Source organism: Antedon bifida, chromosome 6 (genome assembly GCF_963402885.1).
Source record: "Antedon bifida chromosome 6, ecAntBifi1.1, whole genome shotgun sequence".
Classification (NCBI taxonomy): domain Eukaryota; kingdom Metazoa; phylum Echinodermata; class Crinoidea; order Comatulida; family Antedonidae; genus Antedon; species Antedon bifida.
This window is the reverse complement of record NC_136231.1, coordinates 3,268,010-3,294,213: the sequence shown is the minus strand read 5'-3', so window position 1 is coordinate 3,294,213 and position 26,204 is coordinate 3,268,010. Positions and strand designations below refer to the sequence as shown.

Below are 26,204 nucleotides of genomic sequence, written 5' to 3'. Positions count from 1 at the left end.
TAAAAGCTATCTAGTAAAAATGATTACACAAAATTCCTATTTTATTGGAAAGATAATGTTAATAGCTATTCCTCGATACAAATAATATTTAATGAGTTACGAACAATAATAGGTTTGTGATATGAAATGGTGGCAATTTTGGACGCCATCTTGGATTTGAGGATGAACGGCACACCTGAACTATTTTTCATAAGGGTGTAGGCTAACAATGGGCGCTCTCTAAACAAGCACATGGACCTCCGCTTATAAGCCCAATATTATTTGTATTAGTTAGACCATTTTTAGTCATTGTTCCTTCTAATATAGGGTTCTCTCTTCAATTTTTCTTGCATCCAATTTAAGTTAGGCTCCATCCCCAAACAATCGTGATTTAAAGATAATTATCCCATCAATAAATACACATTGATGCAATCTTCTTTTCTGAGCTTATTTACATTTTAAAAAAGTAATTTCTACAGTTATAGCCAAGGAGAAATCAGCTTTGATTCAATTTCCTTTGCTAACAACTTGACGAATTTTTTAAAGTATAAAACTGGTTAAAACATATTAATATTACTAATATTAACAAATATTCCGATTCGTTAAATCATTTCTATTCAGGCACCCCATAGACGCCAAGTGACTACTTAATTCTGTATTAAGGTACAGCAATTGGTAACATTATTAGACTTAGTATCAGTATAATCACAAAATCATATACACAATTCCTGAATGTGAACTGATGGATAATATGATCGTTATGTAACTGCTGACAAAAACTATAAGATTTATTACAAGTTTTATTCAGTTGTTATTAGGGCATTACTATTAAAAACTGTAGTAGTTGGGGACACATTATAGGGACCTAATAAATAAAACAAGGCCTTACATGGCTACAGTCGCGTGCTCAAGTTAGTGTTTACCGACCAACCGACCGACCGACACTGTAGAGTCGCGTTGCACGCGCGACTAAAAACAAAAAATAAGGGGTGTTTTTTTTAAATTCAACCAGTTTTACACGAGTGCTCTGAGAGAATACGAATTTTCCCGCGATGTTCTCAGATGTGGAAATGTGCTGTGTCCTCTGAATCATCTAGATATCAGTAAACATTAGCGGCCTCATTTATATAAGAGGGAGGGAATACAGAACTTAAAAACTTTCAGACTAACCAATCGTGTATCTGTACTTGATGATGACGATCCTACCCCTGCTGTTAGAATGATTATTGATACTGCTAGTAACTCCATTAATAAACTGTTGTTTGTGTTTGTCCTCATAGTTTTAGTAGACCACCTACAAGATAAAGACATTCAGAATATTAATATTTAAGCAAACAAAGAAGGAATTGTTCTAAACAGACTTTATTGTTCTGTTTTTATCATTTACTTTTATGTTTTTCTCGGGCAGTTAATCCCCACGCAGGATGTTTATCTATAATGCTGAGTCGCCTACACATTTTAATGCAATATATACCTTCAAACATAACTGCAGAAGATCGTATTTGAATGGAACACGGTGAGGGTAGGGCGTCACCCGATGATCAGAGACATGGTTAGACCTGGGGAAAATATAGGCCTACCAAGGTTTCCCCATGTAATGTAATGTAATGGTGTCATAGCATTATTTAATCCATGGGCTGAACATGTAAGGGAAACAAGAGAGAAACACTATAACTCATACTAAAGTTAAAAACAAAGAACTTTAAACAAAACATATAAATTACGATGTTATATTATTATAAGGATGAATGAATGAACACAACGTTATATTTTGTTGATCTAAAGTATAATTCTAAATAAACAACACTGTACATGGCATGTAATTTATTTAATCAAAACTTTAAAAGATAGTAACTTGTATTATAATTTATTTACTATTTACATTTTTATCAGTTTGTATTATCTAATGATTCTACTAAGGTACAAAACATTCGTTCTGATCTGTGGCTTAAGTAAGTATCTATGATAAATTAAATGTTTAGTGCTGATGTGTCTTTTGTCAATAGTATTAGTTAATCATAAATATTAGTTAAAATGCTTCCAATTCCAAAATGTTCTGTTCACAAATTTTAGAGAGAGCCTGCACAGCCCGGCGAATAATTACTTGTTGAGTGCTATGTTTTGTATTTTTTATATGCGATATTTTATCAAATTATTTATATAATGAATTGCAATAATAAAGTTCAAGTTCAACACAAAAATGTCGTAAAGAATTAAAAATAACAAAGGTTGATGGTTGAAGATTCTGGAAAATCACAATGGTCATTGTGATTGTCCAGAATCTTATTTTTTCTTCATTGAAAAACAGAAAGCCAATAAGAACAGTTTTAGCTTAATAATACTTACTTAAGGGTCTTTCACACCTGTTCCGGTTCGGCGCCGGAAAATCCAATCGAACGTCAATGTTTCGTTTTCACGCGGCCACGCGCATATCGATTGGTGCATAGCCGCGTGGAGCGTCGTGAAAACGAAACATTGATGTTCGATTCGCCGGACCGGAACCGTGCCGGAACAGGTGTGAAAGACCCTTTATACTACTTTTGCTAACGTGAAATATCCACATTATTAATATTACAGCCAAGGCGCGTGCATATTGTGTTACCAATAATGTACATAATACTGTCATAATTAAGGTATCATTACCAGTATACATTATTGTGCTTTATTTATACAATGGATTGTTAGATGAATGAACCCCGTTATAGAATCAATGGTCTACAATATAGCCCTTGTACACGATCCATTAGTTTATTTAATTGTTGACAGAAATGATCTGACTACTTTACAATAAGAACCCCAGATACCAACGATACACTCCGATGGGAACACCTTTTAACGTGTCGACAAATAAAAGAAAATATTCAAAACTTGTGTAACAAATATTCTTCAAAATCCATAGAGATATTGTCTTTTATACTTGGTGATATTTGATATCACTGTGAGTGCGCGCATTCTGTTTGCGAAACGCGTGATATTTGACGTAGAAAGTACGGTAATCAATGAATGACGTGCGTACAGTTAGTACGCAAGTTACCCTCATACGATCTTATTTGTATCGTGTTTGTTTAATTACAAGTAATTACTGTAATAAATGTTTACAGTCCATAAAAGTCATACTGAATGAAAAGTTGATACTATATTTACTTTTTGAATAGAAGTCATTTTAAATTGCAAACAATGCACAATAAATCTCCAATTGATGTTTTAACAATTTGTAAGGCTTTTTTGTGGGTTAGGTTCGTGGCTATGATTCTCCTGTCATTGAACCCTTGAGTGAAAGACTCAATTATAGTGTAGAAAGACCTAGATATTTCACTTGCACAATGGGGTGGGGACAGAGGCTCTTGTCAAGACCTTATAAATAAAATCAAACGTAACCATTACCATGCATAATCCAACTGAAATAATTAAAGCGAATAAAATAAAACGATAAATAAAAAATAATCAGCCTTACACAACCAACCAAATCAACTGTGAAAAATAAATAAAGGAAATATAAACGGATAATTTTATATATCGAAATTATTTTTCTCTGTGTAGAAAGTGATCATTTAGGGTCCTCTATTGATGAATTTATGAATGTTAGTGGGTGAATAGGATGATTGGAATTTATACAATGAATTAATGAACAAACGACGAAAGAGCATGTCTAAGAAAAAAGAAACTACACAGGATTGATACTAGTGCATGAATAAATGGAACGAACAAGTATAGTCTAAACAGGAATCAAGAGATATCATAAAAATATAGGCCAATTGATGCTAAAGTTATTTGGAAAACAGGGTTACCCATGCTACAACAAAGTTTGTAAATTGTACTTCTCTTAGTTTCAACTGATTGCACATCTCAATAAAGGTATTCTTAACCCACGGTTGCAAAATCACTTGTAAGTGTACCTTGTGTAAATTACAGTTACATGGACACAACAACGGTCGGTCGGTCGGGTGGTCGGTCGGTAAACACTAACTCAAATTTCGCACGCGACTGTAGCCATGTATATGACCTTGTTTTTTATAAAGTTTAAAGCATAACGTCACTGGCTAATTTTGTATAAAAGCGAACCAAGTGAAAATTATGGAAAATGTCGTAAAACCTCAAAAAGAAGCCCCTCTTTTTCGTCTGCAAAAGTGATCTCGAAAAGAAACCCATCTTGAAAAGAAGCCCATTACTAAACATATAAGCCTATGGGCATCTTTTCGAAGTTTTACGGTATATTTGTTGACGATTTGCTGAATCGACCACACCTATAATAATTCCTGATGCATAATGTAGACGCGTTTACGTGCGTTTGTGAATACTTCTCACACTGTGTTTGACGCAAACTGAAGTTTCCACAATCAACCAGAATAGCATTAGGCCTATATCGATATGTGTAGGCGCATGTAAACTTTCAAAAAAGTTGGACTATGAACATTTACTATGGAATGTGGACTTTGAGTCAAGAGAAAATGTGACAGTTCTATTACAGAGGAAATACCATAAGTAGGCCAATCATGAATAAAAGGGCAAAGTGGGCATCATAATGATACGTTGGATAGCGCTCGACTTAAACCATGTTTAAAAATGTATGCTTACCTTAACAGTGATAAATCGCAACAAACGAAAACTTACAATGGTAGAGATTTATCAATACCGGTACACATGTAGACCTGTTTTGCTATTATACCTATTTAGTAGGCCTACGACAGTAACTGGACAAGCTTGGGCTGATGATGTCTAACATTGGAAAGTTCGAAGTAGACCGGGTACAATCTAGTTCAGCTATAAATGATGTTGACGCTATGGTAGATAGACAGCAGAAATAATGGAAAGAATGAATGTTTTATATACGTTGTAAACGAATGCGTATATCCACTTCAGTCTCTCAATTACCCGTTGATCGGTAAGTTGAATAAAGACAAGTCACGTGATTATAATTCCTTACAGATCAAATATAAAGGGCATTTTACAAGTTTTTCAGTTGTTTCTCCAGTAATCTAAATAAAGGCTTTATTTCGTCTCGTAAGCAAACCGCTATTCCGTGTTCCTCACAATGTTGGGATAGCAGCCTAGCCCGTTGTACATGCTATATAAATATTTAATAGTGAAATTATGTAAACACTGCAAGTCAAGTGTAACAGAATTAATTGTGAACCTTTGGAATTCTACTTCCTATCAGGTAGAAATAGAAACACATAACTATATACTTGTTTCACTTACACGTAAGGTCATAGTTGAAAAGATGGAATGTATCAACCATTGAGTTAACTCTATGTGTTAATTATTAAGGTAGGCCTACTGTTGAACATTTAACAAATTTGAACATAATCACTATACTAAAACAAGTATTATAATTCACTGATGCATATGCATTTCTCTCACTCGGGTTTGTGACAATTCTAGCATCTAACATTGCCGACACCCTCGTCAAAAGTTGTTCCTTTTTTCAGTTGTCTGTACAGAAAGGACGGTTACAACACTTTCTCGCAACATTGTAGTACACTTTTGCTGAACAAAATGTAAACTTGATTTGAGGGTGATCATTAAATATTTTAAACATATTAATAATTTCAAATAATACTTGTATACATGTTTCTATCTAATCGTACAGTATTTAAAGTTCAAACTCTCAGAAAAAAATGTACCATAGGCCTACTTATTAAACAGGCAAGCAAACTCCATAAAAGCAAGCAACCATAACATATCAAATAAAATATCCATGCTTTTGACAACTATAATATATCATTTCGGTGCTATAAAATTAAAAAACATGGTAAATATAATTTAATATCGTAAACTGTACTACACTGATTTATAGATATGTTATCCATAGACCATTAGGCTAATGCTACGATGAGTACGTATTCAGTCAAAATCGCCATTTATTCGTAAAATTATCTAATTTAATATCGAGGCCTTTGTTCCAAGTCACCATACATATCTGAACGGATTATAACTGCTTACGTTCTAAGGATTTGTGACACAATATTGTATAGTATTAAAAACAGATATTCACAGAAATAGAAAGCCGTGAAAATGGAAATTCTCTATGTAGCAACGAACAATGTCAATCATTCAACGAGTTATCCAGTAGAATGTCAAAAGTGGGAGGAGTTTAATAGGAACAACTTGATTGGTTGCAAGTCTTTTTAACCCTCTTTGATTGTTAAGCGTCTATAATATGTTATTATTTATTGAAAGATGTTCCCTTGTTTCAAATTATATATTCCTTCGGAAGACATAAAAACCCAGTTTGATGATAGAAAAAAAGCAAGAACCAAACAGCTGACTGTTGTGACTCATCTTTTATATCAATCTCGTCAAACAAGTCACATTTTAAACATTATTTTTACACCTGTTCATACCACACGGGGTTCAGAATTGTGATTGAACATGCATTGAGGAGAAACTTTAATGTGCAACATGACTGGGATATCTACCCAGGTAGATATCACATTCGTTCAGTTTAATTGAGTTGAGAACGTTGAACAGTCAGCTTGATAGTTGACATGTAAAGTAAGTGAATGCATTGTAACTGGGCTGGATTACGCACAGACGATCGGAATTACTTCTCATAAAGTTTGGTTCCCACTAGAGCATTTTCACCCAACAAGTAATTTGACAAATCATAAGCGAAAGTGCTGCTGATCCACCACTAGTGAGAAATAAATTCTTATACTTCTATTAATGGTTATAGACATCGATTCAGGTTAATATTCATAAACAAAATATTACGAACAATAATCAAATCTCTCGTTTATCGTGCTCGTAAAGAAAAAATAAACAAATAAGAGACAATTCCTTTGTGTTGTGCAGGCCCTACCCTTCGTGCTTGGTTCTGGGTTCTTGAAGAAGGCCTATCATGATTGAGAATTTTCCATGGAAGTACACACGACGAGTAGGTGGGCCTCCAGTAAGTCATTTGATCCCGTTTCTTCGTCAGAACTATGAAGAGAGCCTAGTTGATGAGGTTTAGGCCTACTTTATCAACTTAAATGTTAAGGTGTTTCCTTAAACTCAATGATTTAGTAGGTCTCAGAATTAACCATTCATAAGTATTGTAAATTTCGGAAATAAATTGTTTAATTTGTTCTTTCTTCATGTCAAAGTTTGTTTTGAGTTTTTCTAATCACCCCACCACCCGAATCAATTACGGGAGCTCACCATGCATAGATACTCACTTGAATTGCTCGGTATTTGCATATTGTTCTCGCGCCTCTCTGAGCAGAGAGTAAAGCTCCGTCTACACTATTAAACTACCAAATACGGTAGTGATATTCCCAAATATGGTAGTGCTAAGAAATCATCATTTTCATTTTTTGTCACTTAAATTTGATAGTGCAGACAGAGCTTAAGTGTATTCTCGACGAACTAACAGGATTTGACATTATGTCACTTGATTACCTGTGAGACAGGGAAAGGAAGTAACCCCAACAGCACGAGACAAATCCATCAGCAGTATCTAGTTGTCTAAAAGTTTGGTAAGTTTCCAACAGTCACTTCTAAGCCATTTTTACGAACGAGGGACATTCCATGATAAATATTTTCTCTTGCTAAGCTTGATATAAACACGGCGTAATATTCCTGAAAAGCATTAGGCTTTTTTTTTCCAAAGACCCTTTAATGCTTTTGACCGCAAGAAAGTTGTACAAGCCGCTGTTGCTGAATAGGGAATTCCCCCTTTTTGGTACGTACGATAGGCAGGTGTGTTTGATTGGTAGACTCTGGGGTTTCACTATAAGTTATTATTTGTGGTCATCCTATACTATTGCTTACTATGATATTAAGCTAGTCCTAATAGGCCCAAGTAGTAAGTAAGTATCAAATAAATGTCACTGCGTTTTTAATTTGTTGACGTTTCAGTGTAATGCGGCGGTTTCGACCGAGGGGCTTTTCGATGAATCACAGTAACTATGTATAAACTTTATTGATTGATTTAAATCGACATGACAAATTGATCTTCCCTCCAGGTTATATATATTGTTCATATACCTATTTAAGTATGCATATGTACCACTATTTATAATAATCCTATATCTCTTTTCAACAGCCTATAATTGATTGAGGAATTAAATTAGAAACCGGGTCATAGTTTGTGGTTAGATAGAATATATACGGTTCACAGTGTTGCATTATGTTATGATGTCGGTAAATATAAAAACATAAACTACTATACTTCCCCCAATTAAGCAGTACATGAACATTAATAGCTACATCCATTAAGCAATTTAATTCAATTTGAAAGTTAATAGATCAAAAATCCAAAAACATATACCTAACATTCCATTCTGTGATTCATAAGATTGGTAAATCACTTCACAGACTATAACATGCTTAGGCCTACTTAAGTAGGATGCGGGTATTTACAAAGGAGAGAGCATAATTTACAGTAGATCAAAATCAAAATAACCCAGATCAGTAATTATTCATAATTGATGTCATTCGTATAACGGATAGGAGGAGATTGCAATTTTTTAACAATTAGTGTCATCTTTAATGAAATCGAAATTAAACTTCAGTTTTCATCATAAAAAATGAATGTCAAAACGAAATTCTTAGCATAAGGTTACATTGATAACATAGACCTGCATAGACTACGCAGTTTACAAGGAAATTATGAGCTTGCACATATTGTTTGATTGCCGCGACGTGAAATCGAAAAGCTCCTATAAATAGCGCGGGGCACCGAATTATATGTATTCCATTATCTTTTCATCATAATTAAGATACTATGTATCATCTACCTAAAGCATCCTGTCTATATTAACGAACTTGAACCCCCGACTATGCCCCTTAGGTCTCCATCTACCTCTGTAAACAACACTTCAATTATGTCTTTATGTTCCTAAAGTTGACATGAATTTCATATTAACAACAAGAGCCTTTCTATATTTAAATATTGTTTTTAAATCGCAAAACAAATAACTTGAAAACAAATTAAATTTGTTATTTTGTGTTTGTGTTAAATTATTTTCTAATAAAAAGACTGTAATTACATAAGCCAGCGTAAACCCGGGGAGAGTTTAATCTGATCATTTTCTTCCCTGCCTATCAACAAGTACACGCAATGTTACAGTGTACTACAAGATACTACTTATTTAATAATCGAAGATAAATAGATATGATGCTGTTTAAACCCATGAGTTGTATCAATCGTAAATAACAACGCATCCAGTATTAGCAATTTCAGATGTGTTTTAGTAAGTTGATGAAGTCTATGCGATCAAAATTTTAAAAAAAGAATAGGCCTATAAATTTGTAGAAAATGTAGCAATTAATGTAACATAGATAGAAGAAGCTACTTCCATATCTCAAGATAATCTGGTAACCGTGTATTACAGGATGAAATAATCTTGAGTGTAAGTTAAGAAAATATAGGCCTACTGTATAGGTAAATACTGTATTTATGATTGTTGCTGCAGCTAAATGTGCATTTAAGCTACAGGCTAATAAAACGCAATTGTAGTAAGGACTAAACCGAATTACAACAAGGCCAACAGCCATAAGTCGCGTGCTCTCACAAAAAAATGAACTTTCAAAAAGTAATGTACTTTAAAACTTTTCTGTACATCAAAACAGTTCAAAAAGTACAGAAAAGCGATAAAACGCATAGTGATACCGGACCGACAGACAGACCGACAGACCGACAGACCGACCGACCGACATAGTGAACTATAGAGTCGCGTTCACGCGACTAAAAATATAGATTGACAACAAAAATGGTATGTATCAGTGCAATTGAAGATTAAAGCTTAAATTGAGCCAGACGGAAATCACATCCTCAACTTGATGAAGAAGTTACATTCCGGAATTGATTTGTAATAGTAGGTCAGACTTAAAAAGAAGTACATGTGTCCAGTCAGTGTCTGGGGTGATACAAAGTAAACACAATATTGACATTTTTCCCAAACTCAGATATATACCTCTTTTGAGCCCCTTACGGTTTTGTTTCGCTCTATACATCAAGGTATTTTGCACCTTTCAAGCATAATGTAAAGTGTGTTATTTGATTTTTTCATAGACACAAAGGTGCTGTTGTTTTTGTTGTTCTTCCATATTGGGGATCTTACGGAAAAATAGTTAATAGTTATCGTCAACAATGAAGCAAGCTCATATCATATCCCATTATAACGCTTGGTTCCCACTCTAGAGACGCAACGTAAGGACGTAAGCGCAATGTTTTGGTTCCCACTAGAACGCAACGCAAGGACGTCGGACGTAACGCGAGCGAATTGACCAATGACAAGCGGTTGTTCGAATGAATCAATTGCGTTGCGCTTACGTGCTGCGTCCTTTAAAGCGTGGTTCCCACTAGCGACGCAACGCAAGGACGTAACGCAACGCAAGTGAATTGACCAATCACAAGCGATGGCTTATTCGCTTGTGATTGCTAACTGTCTATAACTTCGCTTGTCACTGGTTAAAACGCTTGCGTTGCGTTTACGTCCTTGCGTTACGTTTTAGTGGGAACCACGCTTTAGGGAATCAATCATAAATGAGTTGACCAACCACACGCCACAGTTCGCACGATCCACCGTGTTGTGATTAGTCAATTTATTTGCGTCGCAAGTCCCACTGTGACCCAACGCAAGAGTTGACCAATGACAAGCGACAGTTCGAATAATCCATCGCTTGTGATTGGCCCAATCACTTGCGTTCCACTTACGTCCTTGCGTTTCGTCCTAGTGGGAACCAAGCATATTATCTAGTATGACTGCTTATTGGCTCAATAGTAACGATACTCAAACAATAACAAGAACATTTACGGATGACGATTCCATAAATCACCAGTCATTAGTATGTGTCATTTGACTAGTTAGTCCTAATCTGTCTGAATTTGAATTATGTTATAGGATGATGAATATGTGTCATACGTGGAATTGTTATGGATTTTCATCTCGGCATCAGCTGCTGTGGAGGCTTCAACTATTGCACAGATAAGCTTGGTTCCCACTAGCGACGCAACGTAACGCAACCTACGCAACGTAACAAAATGCCCTTCCAATAATTTGGTTTGCCACCGCCTGCGTGAAATCAAACCTTCGATGTTTGCATCACTGCTGCGTCGTCAGCTCTCACTTGTGATTACGCAATACAGCACTTTGCGTCAGTACGTCGCTGCGTTGCGTTCTAGTGGAAACCACGCGCTATAGGGACGTATATTCCAGAGAAATCATTCACATACACCATTCCTATAAGTTTATTTTAGCACCACTCACTCTTTAACTGGGTTAATGACAGCTAATTCCAAAGGTATTTTTAACGCGTCTCAAAAACCCCGGTTATTATACTTAAATCAATTATTTTGTTATCAAAAAGTTGTAAAATAAATTATGTAGGATATGATCTACTTATACCACCTGTCCATCCAGAATCCAGTTGAAGACAAAGTCAAGGTGATATATAGGACAACATTTTTCAGATGGCCTAAATAAAAAGATCATAGCAAGAGATGGTTTCACGTGGATACCAATAATTAAAATAATAGGGGGAGGAGGGGGGGGGGGTGTTCTTCTATGTCTATAAGGTACTTTATGAATGAAAAAGGAATGCATCATGATGAAGATCAGATTGCTTAGGAAATAATAGAGGACTAACATGATAAAGTATAATATAGATTGGTCTGATTTTGCCAAAGTGTTCCACCACGGTATGTAGACAGACAGGCAGCCTCTTACGTTTGCTATAATCAGGGAGAAATTCACATTAAAAGGCTTAAGTAGGATAATGGAGATCAAACAAAAATTTCCAAAATTAGTGGGAATGGATTGGGAGTATACGTTGTACGTTTCCATTTTTTTGTATACGTTGATTTGATTTTATTGAATTAATAACGGCTTTATTTATATTATGGCAATTTATGTATACCCATGCATTAAGGCACCTTCAAATCGAAACCCCCATCATCCTAAAACCTATCACTTTTAATAAACGGTTTATGATCTTACGGTCAAACATCAAATCTGACAATACGTACGTTAGCATAATAGGAGTACCATGAAGTTCCACCCCCAGGGTGTAAAATTATGATTCATATTTTGAATTGATAATATGTGTATTACCGGTAGTTACAATTTTGGAATGTTTCCATAACGGAATGACCTTCATATTTCGGGGTCAGGTTTGATTACTTCCGATTTTTGATATGAAATTAAATTCGATGTAAAATCCTTGGGTGAGAACTTTTCTAGGCTATTCTTTAAATCTGAATACATAATACGTTAATGTATTATCAATGAACTCTTAAATGACAAGCAATACATCACAAACTTTATCTCATACATAATACACATCAATTAATCTTATCAATACATGTACCTAACAAGCTATTTGTCATCCAATTTAGTACCCACACTCAACATACTGTACACAGGTATATTGCCAAATATTATTTAATATGATTAAATGATGTACAATAGCAGGTTAATTATTTCCGTTCTTTTGTGTGTAGATAGGAACGTGGGCCCTGACATCAAGTTTAACCCTGAATGATGGTGAAATAGACCGACTAAAGGTTGAATGGGTGGTGAAGAGTCACATATCTATTGTAGGCCTATTCAATCTTGTATTGATGACACTGGAAGCATTATCATTGCTGTATCTCCACATACGACAATATTCCTCCGTATTTATAGTATAGTATTATGTGGTCTATGATACTAGGCTACTATGTGATAACACATGTGATGCCGTATTACAGAATGTTCCTATGATACGATACATCTAGATACAGCATCATAAAATCGGGTGGCAGAATGGTATACATTTTCTTGGGACAACATTATTTACATATATCGTAAATGACATAAACTATAATGTTTACAAGTCAGTGAGCTATCATTAGCATGTGATGAATAAATGTTTATCACAAAATTGTCAATAAAAGAAATAAAGTTAATATGACATACCGGTATGGTTAAGTAAGTAAGTATAGAAGTGCAATTTGTACTTTGAGATCTTAAGCGTTTGTATTTTACATTTTAAGTATTCAGTATTTTCTAAATATGAATGTAGAAAAAAATGGGCTTATAAGATTAGGTTCATGAGAAAACTTACAGAAATAATATACAGTACAATAAATAATCGAACTGAAAAGTTAGTTATTTATAATGCAAAACTATGTCAAAACATTTTCAAATGTACTAGGCTAAAAATTCCATAGTTTCAATATTAATTCAGGTAATTAATAAATTATTTAAAATATTAACGATGACGTAATGCTTTGAGTTGTTATGTTGATTGGGAATTCTCACGTCTACGTAAAAGGAAAAGGATACAGGACATCTTGCGACAAGCGACTTATAAACACTTGTTAGAACATAGCATGTTAATACTGGAAATGTTCTGTTTAAAAATAAAATTACTATAGCTGGAACGCCACACATGTGACATTTTCATTTAATTTGTAATTTCAGATTTCAGTCATATATGAATGTGTTACGATAGTGGCGTTATAGACACATAATGTTATTAGTCTGTTTTGGTCTGAATTTGATAGGATAGACTACCGTACTGTAGTACGGTGAAAAAACAGCATGAGTTTGCAACATAATTCTGTACTGTACATTAAATATATATGGTCTATACTTATACATGTTTCGTATTAATAATGCGTGTAGGCCATAGTGGTCTACCTCTACTCGAGCATTGGTTTAGTCTACTTACAGAAGTTCTGATCTGTAGAACATGAGGTGCGGTTGAGAGGGAACATGAAGGGATGGGATCTGGGTCATGCTCCCGCAAAAAACGGAACTTGGACAACATGTTCGATAATCACACATGTAGAGATGGGGTAATAATGAGATTTGAGACACTAGAAAAAGGTAGCCTAACTGGTAGACCAAAAAAAAAAAGATTTATAATTAAAAATTAGAATCTGGGATGGGAGAGAAGGAAGGTTATATTCGTGGGAAAGAATTGGCGCAACTATTGTTGATGCATGCTGATGGTCGTTTGCAGCTTCTTGGACACTTGGACACTTGGGCGAACCACGAACAACTTCTATTTCCCTAAGAACTACAGTTACTATTGTATCTAAAGCCTGAAGAAGAAAAGTAACCTGGTATAAAACCAGCTGTCCTATCACATGCCCTTCTACATAATGTATCCTAATTACTGTGCTTTTGTATCAAACAAAATTGCACATTTCATTTAAATCTTAATTCTTACCTCAACTAATTTGATTCGATATTAACATTCCTCGTTGAGTTATTTGCTTAGTTCCAGTGTTCTTTGATTCAATGTAAAAGTAAACGAAAAGACGCCTCTTTACTCAACGAAAGTCAATTCCTTTCCTTTATTAGCGTCACTTATAGTTGCACGTAATTCCAAGATAGATTTGGCTTTTATCCATGAGATTCCAAGCCAAACACCAGGATCAGCTTCACTCACTATTTTTTTCCAGACTTTTACATTAATATGCAAAGTTCAAGCTAGCATACATAATTACAGCAGCAAAATGCAAGAAGGGGATTAACACATCGGGAGATTCCACTGGGATTGTAGCCCAACTGCCCGTTTTGTTGATATACTTTGTGTATAACACGCCTCGGTGTTTTGATTCTCGTATAGTCTGTTAACTCAACTAAATGCTCAATGATATTATAGCCGAGTTGCTAATACGGTTCTAAAAAAAGTTCATGAAGACAAACCTCTCAGTGGATTTGATTGGTTGGGTATTTTTAACGCTCTACTGATTTTCAAACAACACAGTGAATTTTTATTTCCTATTGACTTCACTGCAACAGCAGATTCAAAGTTTCTCGTGATAAGGCGTCAAAGAAAATATTTACCAGCTTTATTTTAGGAATGGCTATAAATAATGTAAAGGCGTATATATTTATCTATCTAATGAGCTTTAAAATTACAGAGAATTGATATTGTTAAAGAAACGGTTAATTGTTATCTCTCCTATATTTCACAATACCAATCAGTTTTCACGTTTTATATTATGTTTGTATTGTCTCTACTGAAAGGAATAAAATAAATAAATAAATAAAACATATCATTAAGTAACTGATTCTTAACCAATTAGGCTTACTAAATAACAGTCCTACTTGTACCAATTAATTAAACAGAATACCTGTAACAGAAAGTGGGCCTATAACTCTTCTATTTATTTGCTTTGTCTCTAGGCCAATCTGCTGTCTCATTTGTACTTTTGCAAGAACCTTTAGTCTGTCTCGTCCTTCAGATGGACATTTAGTCGTTGGTCCCTTTTACATACTGTGCATGTAGGTGGATGTATCGGCGTGTTGGTTTATGCGCATGCGTATTTATCATCTATACCATTCAAGCTCATGTACGAATAAATTATTCGCCTAGTGGAGAACATGTTTTGATTAAGCCCTTACATATTTTAAAAATTGTAGGAAATCATCTCGACGTGTGATGGTCATCGTTGCTGCGCTTTGGTCAGTCCGTCAGTCCGTCCGTGAGCAGTAATCCGAATTGATCGTCAGTAAAACGTATTCACATTATGTTTCTATAATTGATATTATCATCAAATTAACGCGCACTATGGGGTAGTAACTGGGACGTCGTTTATTAATTATTATTAGTAGGCCTATATCATCTTCATTGCGTTCTATAAATAGGCTATAGGCCTATATTGGAAAATATCAACGTCAATTTTAATTTGACTCAGCCAATTCCGTGTAACACAGGAGCTACTGATCATGAACTGTATTACTGTAGAGCCACGACTCGTAAAAAGCATCGAAGTTAAAATGTGAGGGAACGATCGGAGAGGAGTGTAACTGCCTAACCATTTGCAGGCCTACTTTAGCTTACATTTTCTGTAAAACAGTTTTAAAAGCAAAGACGGACAGAAATAACTGTCTTCGGTACAATAGAAGCGTGGGGAATAGAAATATTGAATGCTGGAAAGTGCATCCAATTATGTAAAAAGCGGTTGGGAATAAACTTATTTAAAACGCCCAAAAGCCTGCGTTGAGTTTAAGTAAAAACCGGCTTATCGATATTGTCAACGTGTTCATTGATGTCTAAAAAGTTGAGCCGGATACGTTCGGTTAATAACAAACATTCTATTAAGACTAAAGAATAACTATTTTACGATAATTTAGTTCCTAAGAGGCCCGTGGCCAGTCAAGGTGTGGGCCTAGAGACGGCTACAATCGACAGTATAATTGGAATGAGGGCTAAGAAATGGACAATCATTAAGAATAGTCATGCTTTTCAAGCACATTATAATCATTAACACAAACAAACAAGAAATGGAACTATTTTCTAGGGATTGTCTTCTAAATAAATATGTATGATTTTAACTTGTTAACTTTTACTATTTACATCACATTAGTCTATCTTTCTATTTCTTATGTTTTTCTCTAAACAAAATGACAAATATTACAGTGTTCCTTAAAGAATCATAGTTAAAATCATTCCCAATTAAAAAATGGCCCAATTATGTTTCTGAATAATTACAGTAGGCCTATCTATAAGTCTAAACAACTTTATAGACTACTGGAAACAGTAAATTAGCTGTAACTCAATAATAACAGCCATGCATTACTAATAACTTGACCAATATACTTTACTTTATACGTATTTTTTTTTTCAATACGTCAAAACGTGTTCTGTTTCTTGAGTTTATTAACATTTCCTTGCTAGACGACACTGTTTCCAAGTGAACTGTACACCGTGCTAAATATTTTTGTAGTTGCTAATAGTTTCTTTTTTAAAATTGGAAAATTTGAAAATAGAAATATAACTGTATAATTTATACTATATAACCAACATATTCGAATACAAACTATTACAAATAACAGTAAGGCCTATTATATTATTTTATTAAATTGTGCAAATAATTATGACAATACATTTCCGTTAATCTCCATTGGTTCATTAATTAAATTAATATTTTTTTAGATTAAAAATATTGTTGGTTCGTTACCCAGGTGCGTTACCGTATCAATCCCGCTTTAGTTATTTTGAGATTCTATGGAATTGCGTATTAGTATAATTAAGAATGTAGCGTATAATCTGATTTAGTTCCACTAAATATCAATGCTTTAAGAAATCCACAAACAAACATCATTTCATCTGGTCTGGTTAAAATTGCGTTAGGTAGGCAAACACGCGTTTAAGAGTCAATCCTATATTCAATTGTATTTGAGGATTTAGTAACAAGGAATATTGTATCATAAGTCAGCTTTGATACAAGTATAGTAGGACTACTATGTATGAACTGTTTAGACATCAATTAGAGGTTGATGTACCTTTGTACAAAATCTACAGTTTATTGATACAATTTTTAATATTCAAACAATTTGTAAAATTAAATCTGTACAATCTTTATAAAGCCAAATTGGTTATAATAGCGTGCGTAAGATATGACTTTGTTTATCGCAAATATCTTTATTGTTGGAATCTAGGTCAAATAAAATGAACGTATTACACTCAACATTGTACTGCTTTTTTACGACGCTATACAAAGAAAACTCCCTTTTTAATAGCCAATCAAATCCATTAAATTGATTTAAACATTCAATTTTTTAATAGATGCTTATTATTTTAAACTCGGTAAAAGTACAGAAGAACCATACATGTGAACCAGAGATTCCTTTGTTTTTATGCGTTCGAATTATTGTTACCACTTATTTTTACATTATCAAACAGCAAACATGACTCACCAACGCGCTATATTTGGACCATCACACTGAATACAGTATACTCATGGAATATTAGCAACTTATCAACCAAACCATTAGATAAACTGAACCCAACCCTCATAATGTACAAGGTTGATACGTTACCGTAATATTCCATGAATAAGCTGCTGTTTTCATTTTCATGAAGGATGCAAAATGCTTTCTAAAGGTCTCATGATAAAAATCTCATAATACGGAGGTAAGCTTTTGTAGCGTTGTTGTATTGGCCGTCAGCAGACAAATGCTGTAAACTAGTCAAATGATTTGAACCAATGAGTTTGGGATTGATATGCAGGCATTTCAACCACCAAACCTAAACAACGTCACGAAATATTTGGAAATATACGTGTGTATAAATTAGGTGTTAAAACAACAACAACAATTGAAGGGCCGATGTGCTGGATTTGTTTCAATAGTTTTATTATCGGTGTTCACAGCGTTCTTTAAAATTGTGTCGACGAAGTAACGAATGGGATGTTTCTAACATCGAATAACAACGAACACAATTTGTCTATGTTCTATAGGAAAACATCGAATAAACAAACATCCTATAAGGGTATAACATGGAAGTTATCGTACATTCTCTAACAACAATGATATCATTTTGTAACAGTTGGTGAATAAAATAGTAATTACAGTCTGAGAGTGTACGTTGTCATTACCTTTAATTCAATACCTGCTAACTTTACAATTTGGCCATCTATTTCCATCTCGTGTACTGCTGTGTTCTTTAATTCCCCAAACGTAATAGACGTAGACGATCCTGGAAACATATTAACTTTAATTATACTGCGACGGATGAGTGACGAATTGGTTTTGATAATTCAAGTCAATATCTTTACAAACTGTAAACCATGTATACAATAATGTTATAAAGAATAATAATAATAATTATTATCATATAATAATTATAACAATGTCATATTTTGTTCACTATATTGCACAAAAAACATAATTCTTTACCATACGTTACCATAATTAGATTATTGTATAACTCCAAAAGGTTCCGTTAAGAAATAAAACTGCTTCCCATTTTTCATTTCAAGTATTTTATTCCTTTATTTAGGTGTTAAATATATATTCGGATAAGTATCTGGACAAAATATTGTATATAGGCCTAAATTGGTCGGATTTATTTTGATTGTAGGCCTAAATGTTCATTTTTTTAATGAACAAAATGAAACTTAAGTTCCATTTTAATACATTGGTTTAAAAAAAAAGAAATGTCAATCGCATTGGGTTCGTAGCCCAATAACCCCTAAAACTGTAAACTGTGATTTAGTTTCATTGGTAAAAGAAAACGGATAGGGAATATACCTCACCAAATGGTTTCAGCAAATGGAGACAGCCCGTAGCAATTTAGATATATACAATGAAACAACATTAAATTATTTTCACAGCTTCTTATCTTATTACAGTAAAGTAAGAGTTCAGGCAGAGAAGTAGAAACTTATCCAGGTGTATGATAAAATAACAAGTAAGGTGGGGTTGGATTCGCTGAAAGGAATGCACAACTGATAATACCATTCCCATATTTATATATTATAGAATATGTTCTTAAATATGCTTATACAGTGTGGATAACTAATTACTTTACCTTGGAAAAATATAATTTAATTTCTCAATAATTATACTCTCCAATCAGATGATAAACATGTGTTAATTTCTCATATAGGCTAATTGAATATAAATAGGTTGAAACGTATTCTATAATCACATACTGTAACCTAAGATATATTTTTTATTCAATATAGAAACATTTGTTTTCTTTCAATTAGTAATGAAAAAGGAAAAAGCCTAAAAAACACGAAAAAAAACCCCCAAAACAATTGAGAAACATATGAAATAAATATTCGTCATTGAATTACAAATTAAATAATCAACAAATAATTAGTAATATGCTGAGTTGTATATCTAGGGGCGAAGGCTGTCATAATTATTGGGATTGAGATAATTAGACAATTGATGATTCATTTCAGGTTAAAATATCAAGTTTATTAACGATATCACTAATTCGCCGATGGATGAAATAAAAAGAACAATTTCAATTGACAGGATTTAATGGCCGGATACCAACACCAACTACATAGGTTATTCATTATGATTTATTCAGCAAAAACAGGTAGAAAACAAAGCATAAACATATAATTGCTGAAAACAAATTCTAAGAATATTCAACTTTGAATAAAACTTTAAAAATCTTGGTAAAGTGTATCTAGATCTCAATTCTGTAATTATATTTAGTATTTCTCCTAGTATAGGTAAAGCAATCAGAAAAACAACGTGCATTGCAATATACAATCTATAGGCCTACAGTAACATAGCAACATGTTAAATGCCTTTCTGGCAAAATTAGGCCAGATACAATAGTTCAACGTCACCTGGTACTTAAATGTTTCGCCATATCATCAAAGTAAACATATGTATAGGCCTACAAAAATGGGAGTATTTTTTTGCTCATGGTGCTAGCTAATAAAAGAAATCACATACGGTGAATTTGGATGATGAGGCATGCGTGTCATAAAGTGAATGCTGCTTCGAAATTCACGATAAAAACACCTGCACCAACTTTAATATCAAGTGCAATTACGGTATGTCTTGGCTGTAGGCCTCGAGGCAGGTACAGGTTAATTAAAAGCATTCTGCTATTTCAAATTAGCATAATTTTCCCCGACAATGTTCACTTACTAATTAGGCGTAAGTCCACCAACATTCAATAAATAAAAATGACTGAATAATTTTAGTCAAGTAATGAATGCGTCAATATCAAAGAGTCAGTGAATACTACTAAAATGACTGACTGACTGCACATTGATTTAAACAAAAACTAACAATATATACAACGTACGGATAAATGAGCTAGGGAGTAAATGAATAATATAGGCCTAATTAGTGGGTGAACACCAGCTAAGATCGCACTCGGAGAGGCTAGAGAATGACCAAAAGACCAAAAGGAAGACCAAAATCAACATGGATGGCAAACATAAAAAAGGAAACAGAACTGTTCACATGCGGACCTATACACATGCTTGCTCAACAACGTACTGAGTGGCGAACACGATTAGCGTTTATGATGAAGTGGGTGAATGAAAAAACGAGTGAATGAGTGAGAAACTTGTACGGTATTTTACCTATGTACTGACAATGATAATCGATATATCAGGGCAGTTATACATTCTTGAAAACTTGCCAATTGTGCCACCTAACCTCCTCTTGCTTTATTCAATTAAACATTTCAGATCAAAGGCTTTCGAACTATTCAAAATTATAAAAATATGAATTTGACACCTTCCATGACCGTGCACAGCTTATTATAAACAAAGCTAATATAATCTGTCATGTTTCGGTGTACGGTCTGTGATCTGTCAATTGATGCGACTAACATGATTAGCTAGGCAGATCATGCAATCCCAACACCTTTCCCTTACAGTGACGATGACGATATGTAGGTAGGCCTATGATCCACCAACTATTTTAAAGATTCACCGACATATGTAGGCATAGGCCTATACTATTAAGACAGTATAACACATTAGGCCCACTAGCAAAATTGTTTTATCATTATTTACTGTACGCTGAAAATGAAATAGACTCACCGCAATGTGCAATACACTGTTTTGATAATTTATATTTGTTGAAGAAGATGGTGTTTTAAATTTAAATTTACATAGAAACAGTTTGAACCACTTGAATGCGAGATTTGGCCCCTAATATACGATTATCTGATTATACAAATATTCTTAAAGATTTTCTTTAATGAAGTGTTCGCCTTAATTTGGACAACATACAGTAGCCTACCTTGGCGATGTGCGTACAAGCGGAGCTATAGTAGAAAGTTGTCATGCAATAAAATTACTGTATGATATAATAAACAGCGGAGATCGGAAATGAAGAGGATGACATTGAAATTAAATAGTGTATTCTCAGCGTGGGAAATGAACAGGCATTCATGATTTCCAAAATCTTGCCTATCTCACTCATCGGTGAACAGTGAATGTTACGTAGGGCATTATGAAATAGAATTGAGGGCGATATAATAAACACGTAACACTGCAGACCTCTTATATCAGATTGTTCTAGAGTTTCCATAATTCAGAAACAAGAACAAACGTACAATGCTGAGCTCTCCTAGTTTCTAGAATTTTAACTTTCTAAGAAAGGTATGCTAAAATGATTATGTTAAGAAATGAATAATTTATGTTTAAGAAAATGAATACGCTAAGAAATTAATACGCTAAGTGCTGTTTTAAGAACTTAACATTTAAGGAGATGTACTGTATATGTCAAGTTATGAATATTATGAAATGAATATATTTTTAGTAATAAAAGAAAAAAAAAAGTCCTAAATAAAATTTGGTACAGGATGTGATAAAAACAAAAACATTTTCTAGTATTCCGAAAAAAAAAGATTAAAACGTGCAATAATGCGGCCTTTAGTTTCTAGAATTCCACTTAAATAGCAGCTAACTTGGTTCTCTGTGTAATATCAACAATAATATTTTCTTTATAAAATTCAGTCATGATGACCTTCATATATATATTTCAATATATTCGTATTAATTATTGATGTACATGAAATTTCATTGAAGCGTGACAGTAGTACATTGCAACAATTAAACTGACACTTTCCAGTTTAAATTCATTAAAAAATTATGCAAGCTGTTTAATATATTTTACATGCTGAAGAAGAACTCACATCCGACCCGACCTCATTTAGTTGATTATTTGTGCACATTAAAAAATACAGAAATAAAATAATTTGGATTAGTTTTACTGTTTAAAGATGTATTGTACCCTAAAAACATGGAAAATGAAGATTAATAAAATCAGAATTTGAAACAGCCATTGTGTAGTTTTAAGCATAATGAAGCCAACTATTTATTTCATTTTATTTCATTTATTTTTGTCTCCATAAAAATACAATATAAAAAAACTTGGACAAAGAACAAGAAAACATCACACAAAACCAGGCATAGACAGGATTCCTAAAAAGCGAACTTAATCACTATCTAGTAGGTCTCCTATTGCACTGATTGTATAAAAAACATTTAGAATATAATTTGTATAAACATTAAAAATGCATATAAATACTATACAGATATATCAATACTAACTTCAATACATCATGCCATATTTATTCCTACTGGACTGGATTATTAAGCATGTTAAACTCTAATATCTGTTTTTATGAGTAAACACATCGAAGAGAGAAATGTGGATTAGAACGATACCAAGTTAACAACAGCAGTAAGTAAGCAGTAACAAAATTAGAAGTGAAATGCTGGGAGCAGATATTTTAGAAATACAAAGCAAAGTAAGACGTCTATGTCAGGGTTGTTAAAAATAAAAATAATTCTAAGTCTGTAGTGTTTTTGTATGATCAAATATTCTACTCTAGAGTCATGCGCATGACAACCATGTTGTTATCGAATCTGTTTTTCATCGTGTGTATTAGAGATTTTATCGAAAATGTTGACTACTTATTCATCATTGTTATTTACACAGTTTATGGAGAACCAATGTCTATTCTCAAGATAGGACAGGAAATAATAAGTTGGCATGATGATGCATGCTATAATGTAAAAATTACAGTAATAAATTTTGAGAAAATCTACCTTAGAAAACAGGCCATCACAGGAAAACACATACTGCACTTAACTTATACCCAAAGGGCAAAAGAGACATTCATGTTGGCAGCATACTTTTTTTGTATAAACACTATTTGACTTGTATACTGTTTTACTATTTATAAATCAATTTCAATTGCACTAACATTGGAGTTTATAATAAGTTTGGTCACAACGCAAGAACTCCGGAATGAGTATTATCTTATTTTGCCGTATTTGTTTTATGTTGCTGACGAGGGCGTCCCAATAACTTCATTTGTATCCATTTCATTCAAACTATTTTTAACAACCAAAACAAAACGCAATGGATATGCGTACACTTCGTTGAAATATTCCCAATGACTGTTTTTGTTGTATTGTTGATTGTATATAGTTTAATTTTCTTTTAGTTTTTTTTCGTTTTTTTCTCTCATTATGTTTGTCTTCTTTTTGTTTCTTTTTCAAATTGTTTTGTTTTGTTTTTGGACTGCACCGCATGTTGTGAGTGCCACCGATCCAAAGGTGAATGAGTCAACAAATAAATAAATAAACAAGACTATGGTATGCAAATAACTGTTTACCAGTAAATTCCGCAATGTTTGTTTCCACGAAATTAATTAATTAATTAATACTGTATGTTTGTTCTATTGGCCTGTATTAATTCTTTATATTGCTGCAATCGGATAAACATTCGAGTCCGCGTAAGAATGTCTCTCGTCTCATTCAGTCAATTTTGATTTCTAATATAATATATAATACATTTTTCAGAGAGTATAACTAGAAGTAACTATAATGAATATATCAAAAGCAAAGTATCATCTAATTACCAATAAATAAAGTGTAACGTTTAAAACGTTAACGATCGAATAATTAGAGGGGGATTAAATACAAGTGGCCACCTCAGAAGTAACTTAGCGTTGATGCTTACTTGTACACATGTTTACAATTGTAAAAAGATATGGATTTACTGACGAGTTAATGGGAATGATAAACGTTGCTGCCCAAACATATATTTCATCGGGAATTCGTAACCACTGCATTTCAGAACAAATGGCCATCACAATAACAGGACACCAGCAGCAGAAATCAGTAAAAACTATGAAAGCTAGTTTCATTGCCATTTTAATTTCTTCTTCTCGTTTCTGTATTCGATTGACAGTGGCTGCTGATCTCTTAACAGAGAGAAAAATTGTTAGGTAACTCGCAGCGATGACAAAAAAGCCTAGTCCATTAAATGCAATAAATATGGCAGTGGCATACTCCCAACCTGGTAGGCGACTTCGTGTTAGTGGTAACGCAAGACATACACTCTGTTTTCCGTAATAGTTCTCACCAAAATACGATATGCCGATGTTGTTTGAAACCAGTGGAAGAAAACTAAGCACACCCCAAACAAGCCAAGCAATGCCGATGATAATTCTGCATTTCGTACGCTTGAGACGCTTGGTGCTGAATGGACTTACAATGTTTACAGCACGATCAACGCTCATAATCATTAATGAAAACACAGAACATTCACCGGAGAGAGTAGAAATTGCACCGGCAAAACTACATAGAAAACTATTCTTCCAATCTTTTGCAACTTTCGCGTATCTTCCTCTGTAGTGTAAGTCGGCGCCTGCGATGATGAGCAAGTACACCGCCATCAGCAGATCAGACACAGCAAGGTTTGTGAGAAGAATAGAATCGACCGTACTTTCTTTTTTAACTATTCGCGATATGATAACAAATACATTGCCAATGACAGACGAAATTGCAATGATCATCATCAATATCCGTAGAATCTCTCTTCTTAGTAAATCATCACAGGAAGAAAAAGCATCAGTGGGCTCGCAGACTTCAATTTCTCCTACAAGACAGCAGAGACGAAAGATATCCGAATACCTGCCAGGGATTTATTTAAGAAAAAGAATTAGTATTGTAAGACAGAAACTTACCGTACCGTAAACCCTCAAAAAGAAACCCATCTATAAAAAAGCATCCCCCACCCTCTTTGGTTTGCAAAAGTAATCTCGAAAAGAAGGCCATCTGGAAATCAAACTCCCTGGGCTTCTTTTCAAGATAGATGGGTTTCTCTTAGTGAGATGCAAACTAATAATGTATGATCGTGTTTATATCATACATAATTTTTACAGTTTATTTTTTTAAAACGGTGTTTTGATCGCATTGTCTTGTCTGCAAAATGTAAAATTGGCAGGGGAATGTCTCAAAAATCAAATTATAGTAGCAATTAATACAATCTTCAGCATTAATTTCAAAAAGAAGCCCATCCACTCAAGTATCCGAAAAAGTTTTGTTTCGAGGTCTTCGGGACTGTCGAAACAACAATGTATACCCTGACTAGAGTGCAACTACAGAACTATTTTCAAGAAAAATCACTTGTTCGTAACTATCCAATTAAAAAATCACCGAGCCTGAGATGAAGATAAAATGGTATTATAAGGAAGCTATAGTGTAGATCTGTTTTACTTGGCAAAGGCAAATCACAAATAGTCAAATGGTTTTGAGAATGAAACGGGAGACAAAAAATAGATGCTGAGCAGTTATTGGTTCTGAAAAATGTATTTATCAATTTTTAAACAAACATTTTTCGAAAGCATGTTGATTGTCATTTGACAAAGTAAGGCATGAGCAGCTATTTCAAGAACTTAGCAAGCTTGACCTACATGGAAAGGATCTTAGATTGTTGCAAAATTTGTACTGGAAACAGACTGCATGCATGAGGGTAGATGGGGAGACCAGTTAATTCAGCAGGTGTCCTCTTTTAACTATCTTGGGAGCAAAATAACAGATGATGCCAGGTGTGTAACGGAGATAAAGAGAAGGATAGTCCTTGCGAAATCCGAATTTGGAGAAATGGAGAATATCTTGAAGAACTGTGCGATGAGTATGGAAACCAGGTTGCGTGTATTAAACTGCTACATCTATCCTGTGCTGATGTATGGAAGTGAAGCCTGGTCAATCACAACTG

The 26,204-nt window shown here is 33.9% G+C and overlaps 2 protein-coding genes across 2 annotated transcripts in view; both read right to left on the bottom strand.

Moving 5' to 3' along the window:
* Positions 1 to 14,522, bottom strand: part of LOC144845791 (uncharacterized) — a 72,231-nt gene extending 57,709 nt beyond the window's left edge. The window contains exons 1-2 of the mRNA XM_078703225.1: positions 14,128 to 14,522; positions 1,150 to 1,273 (exon numbers count right to left, since the gene is read on the bottom strand). Of these exons, the coding sequence (XP_078559351.1) occupies positions 1,150 to 1,257 (108 nt within the window). The 5' untranslated portion in view covers positions 1,258 to 1,273; positions 14,128 to 14,522. The remainder of the gene's footprint in view (positions 1 to 1,149; positions 1,274 to 14,127) is intronic.
* Positions 14,523 to 24,144: 9,622 nt separating this feature from the next.
* LOC144844979 (G-protein coupled receptor GRL101-like) lies at positions 24,145 to 24,999 on the bottom strand. Its single transcript, XM_078702097.1, has one exon. The coding sequence runs from the start codon at positions 24,997 to 24,999 to the stop codon at positions 24,145 to 24,147; it is 855 nt and encodes a 284-aa protein (XP_078558223.1).
* Between the last annotated feature and the right edge of the window lie 1,205 nt (positions 25,000 to 26,204).

Excerpts from the sequence above, each read along its gene's own strand:
- LOC144844979 (XM_078702097.1), bottom strand. The coding sequence starts at position 24,999 with ATGATCATTGCAATTTCGTCTGTCATTGGCAATGTATTTGTTATCATA.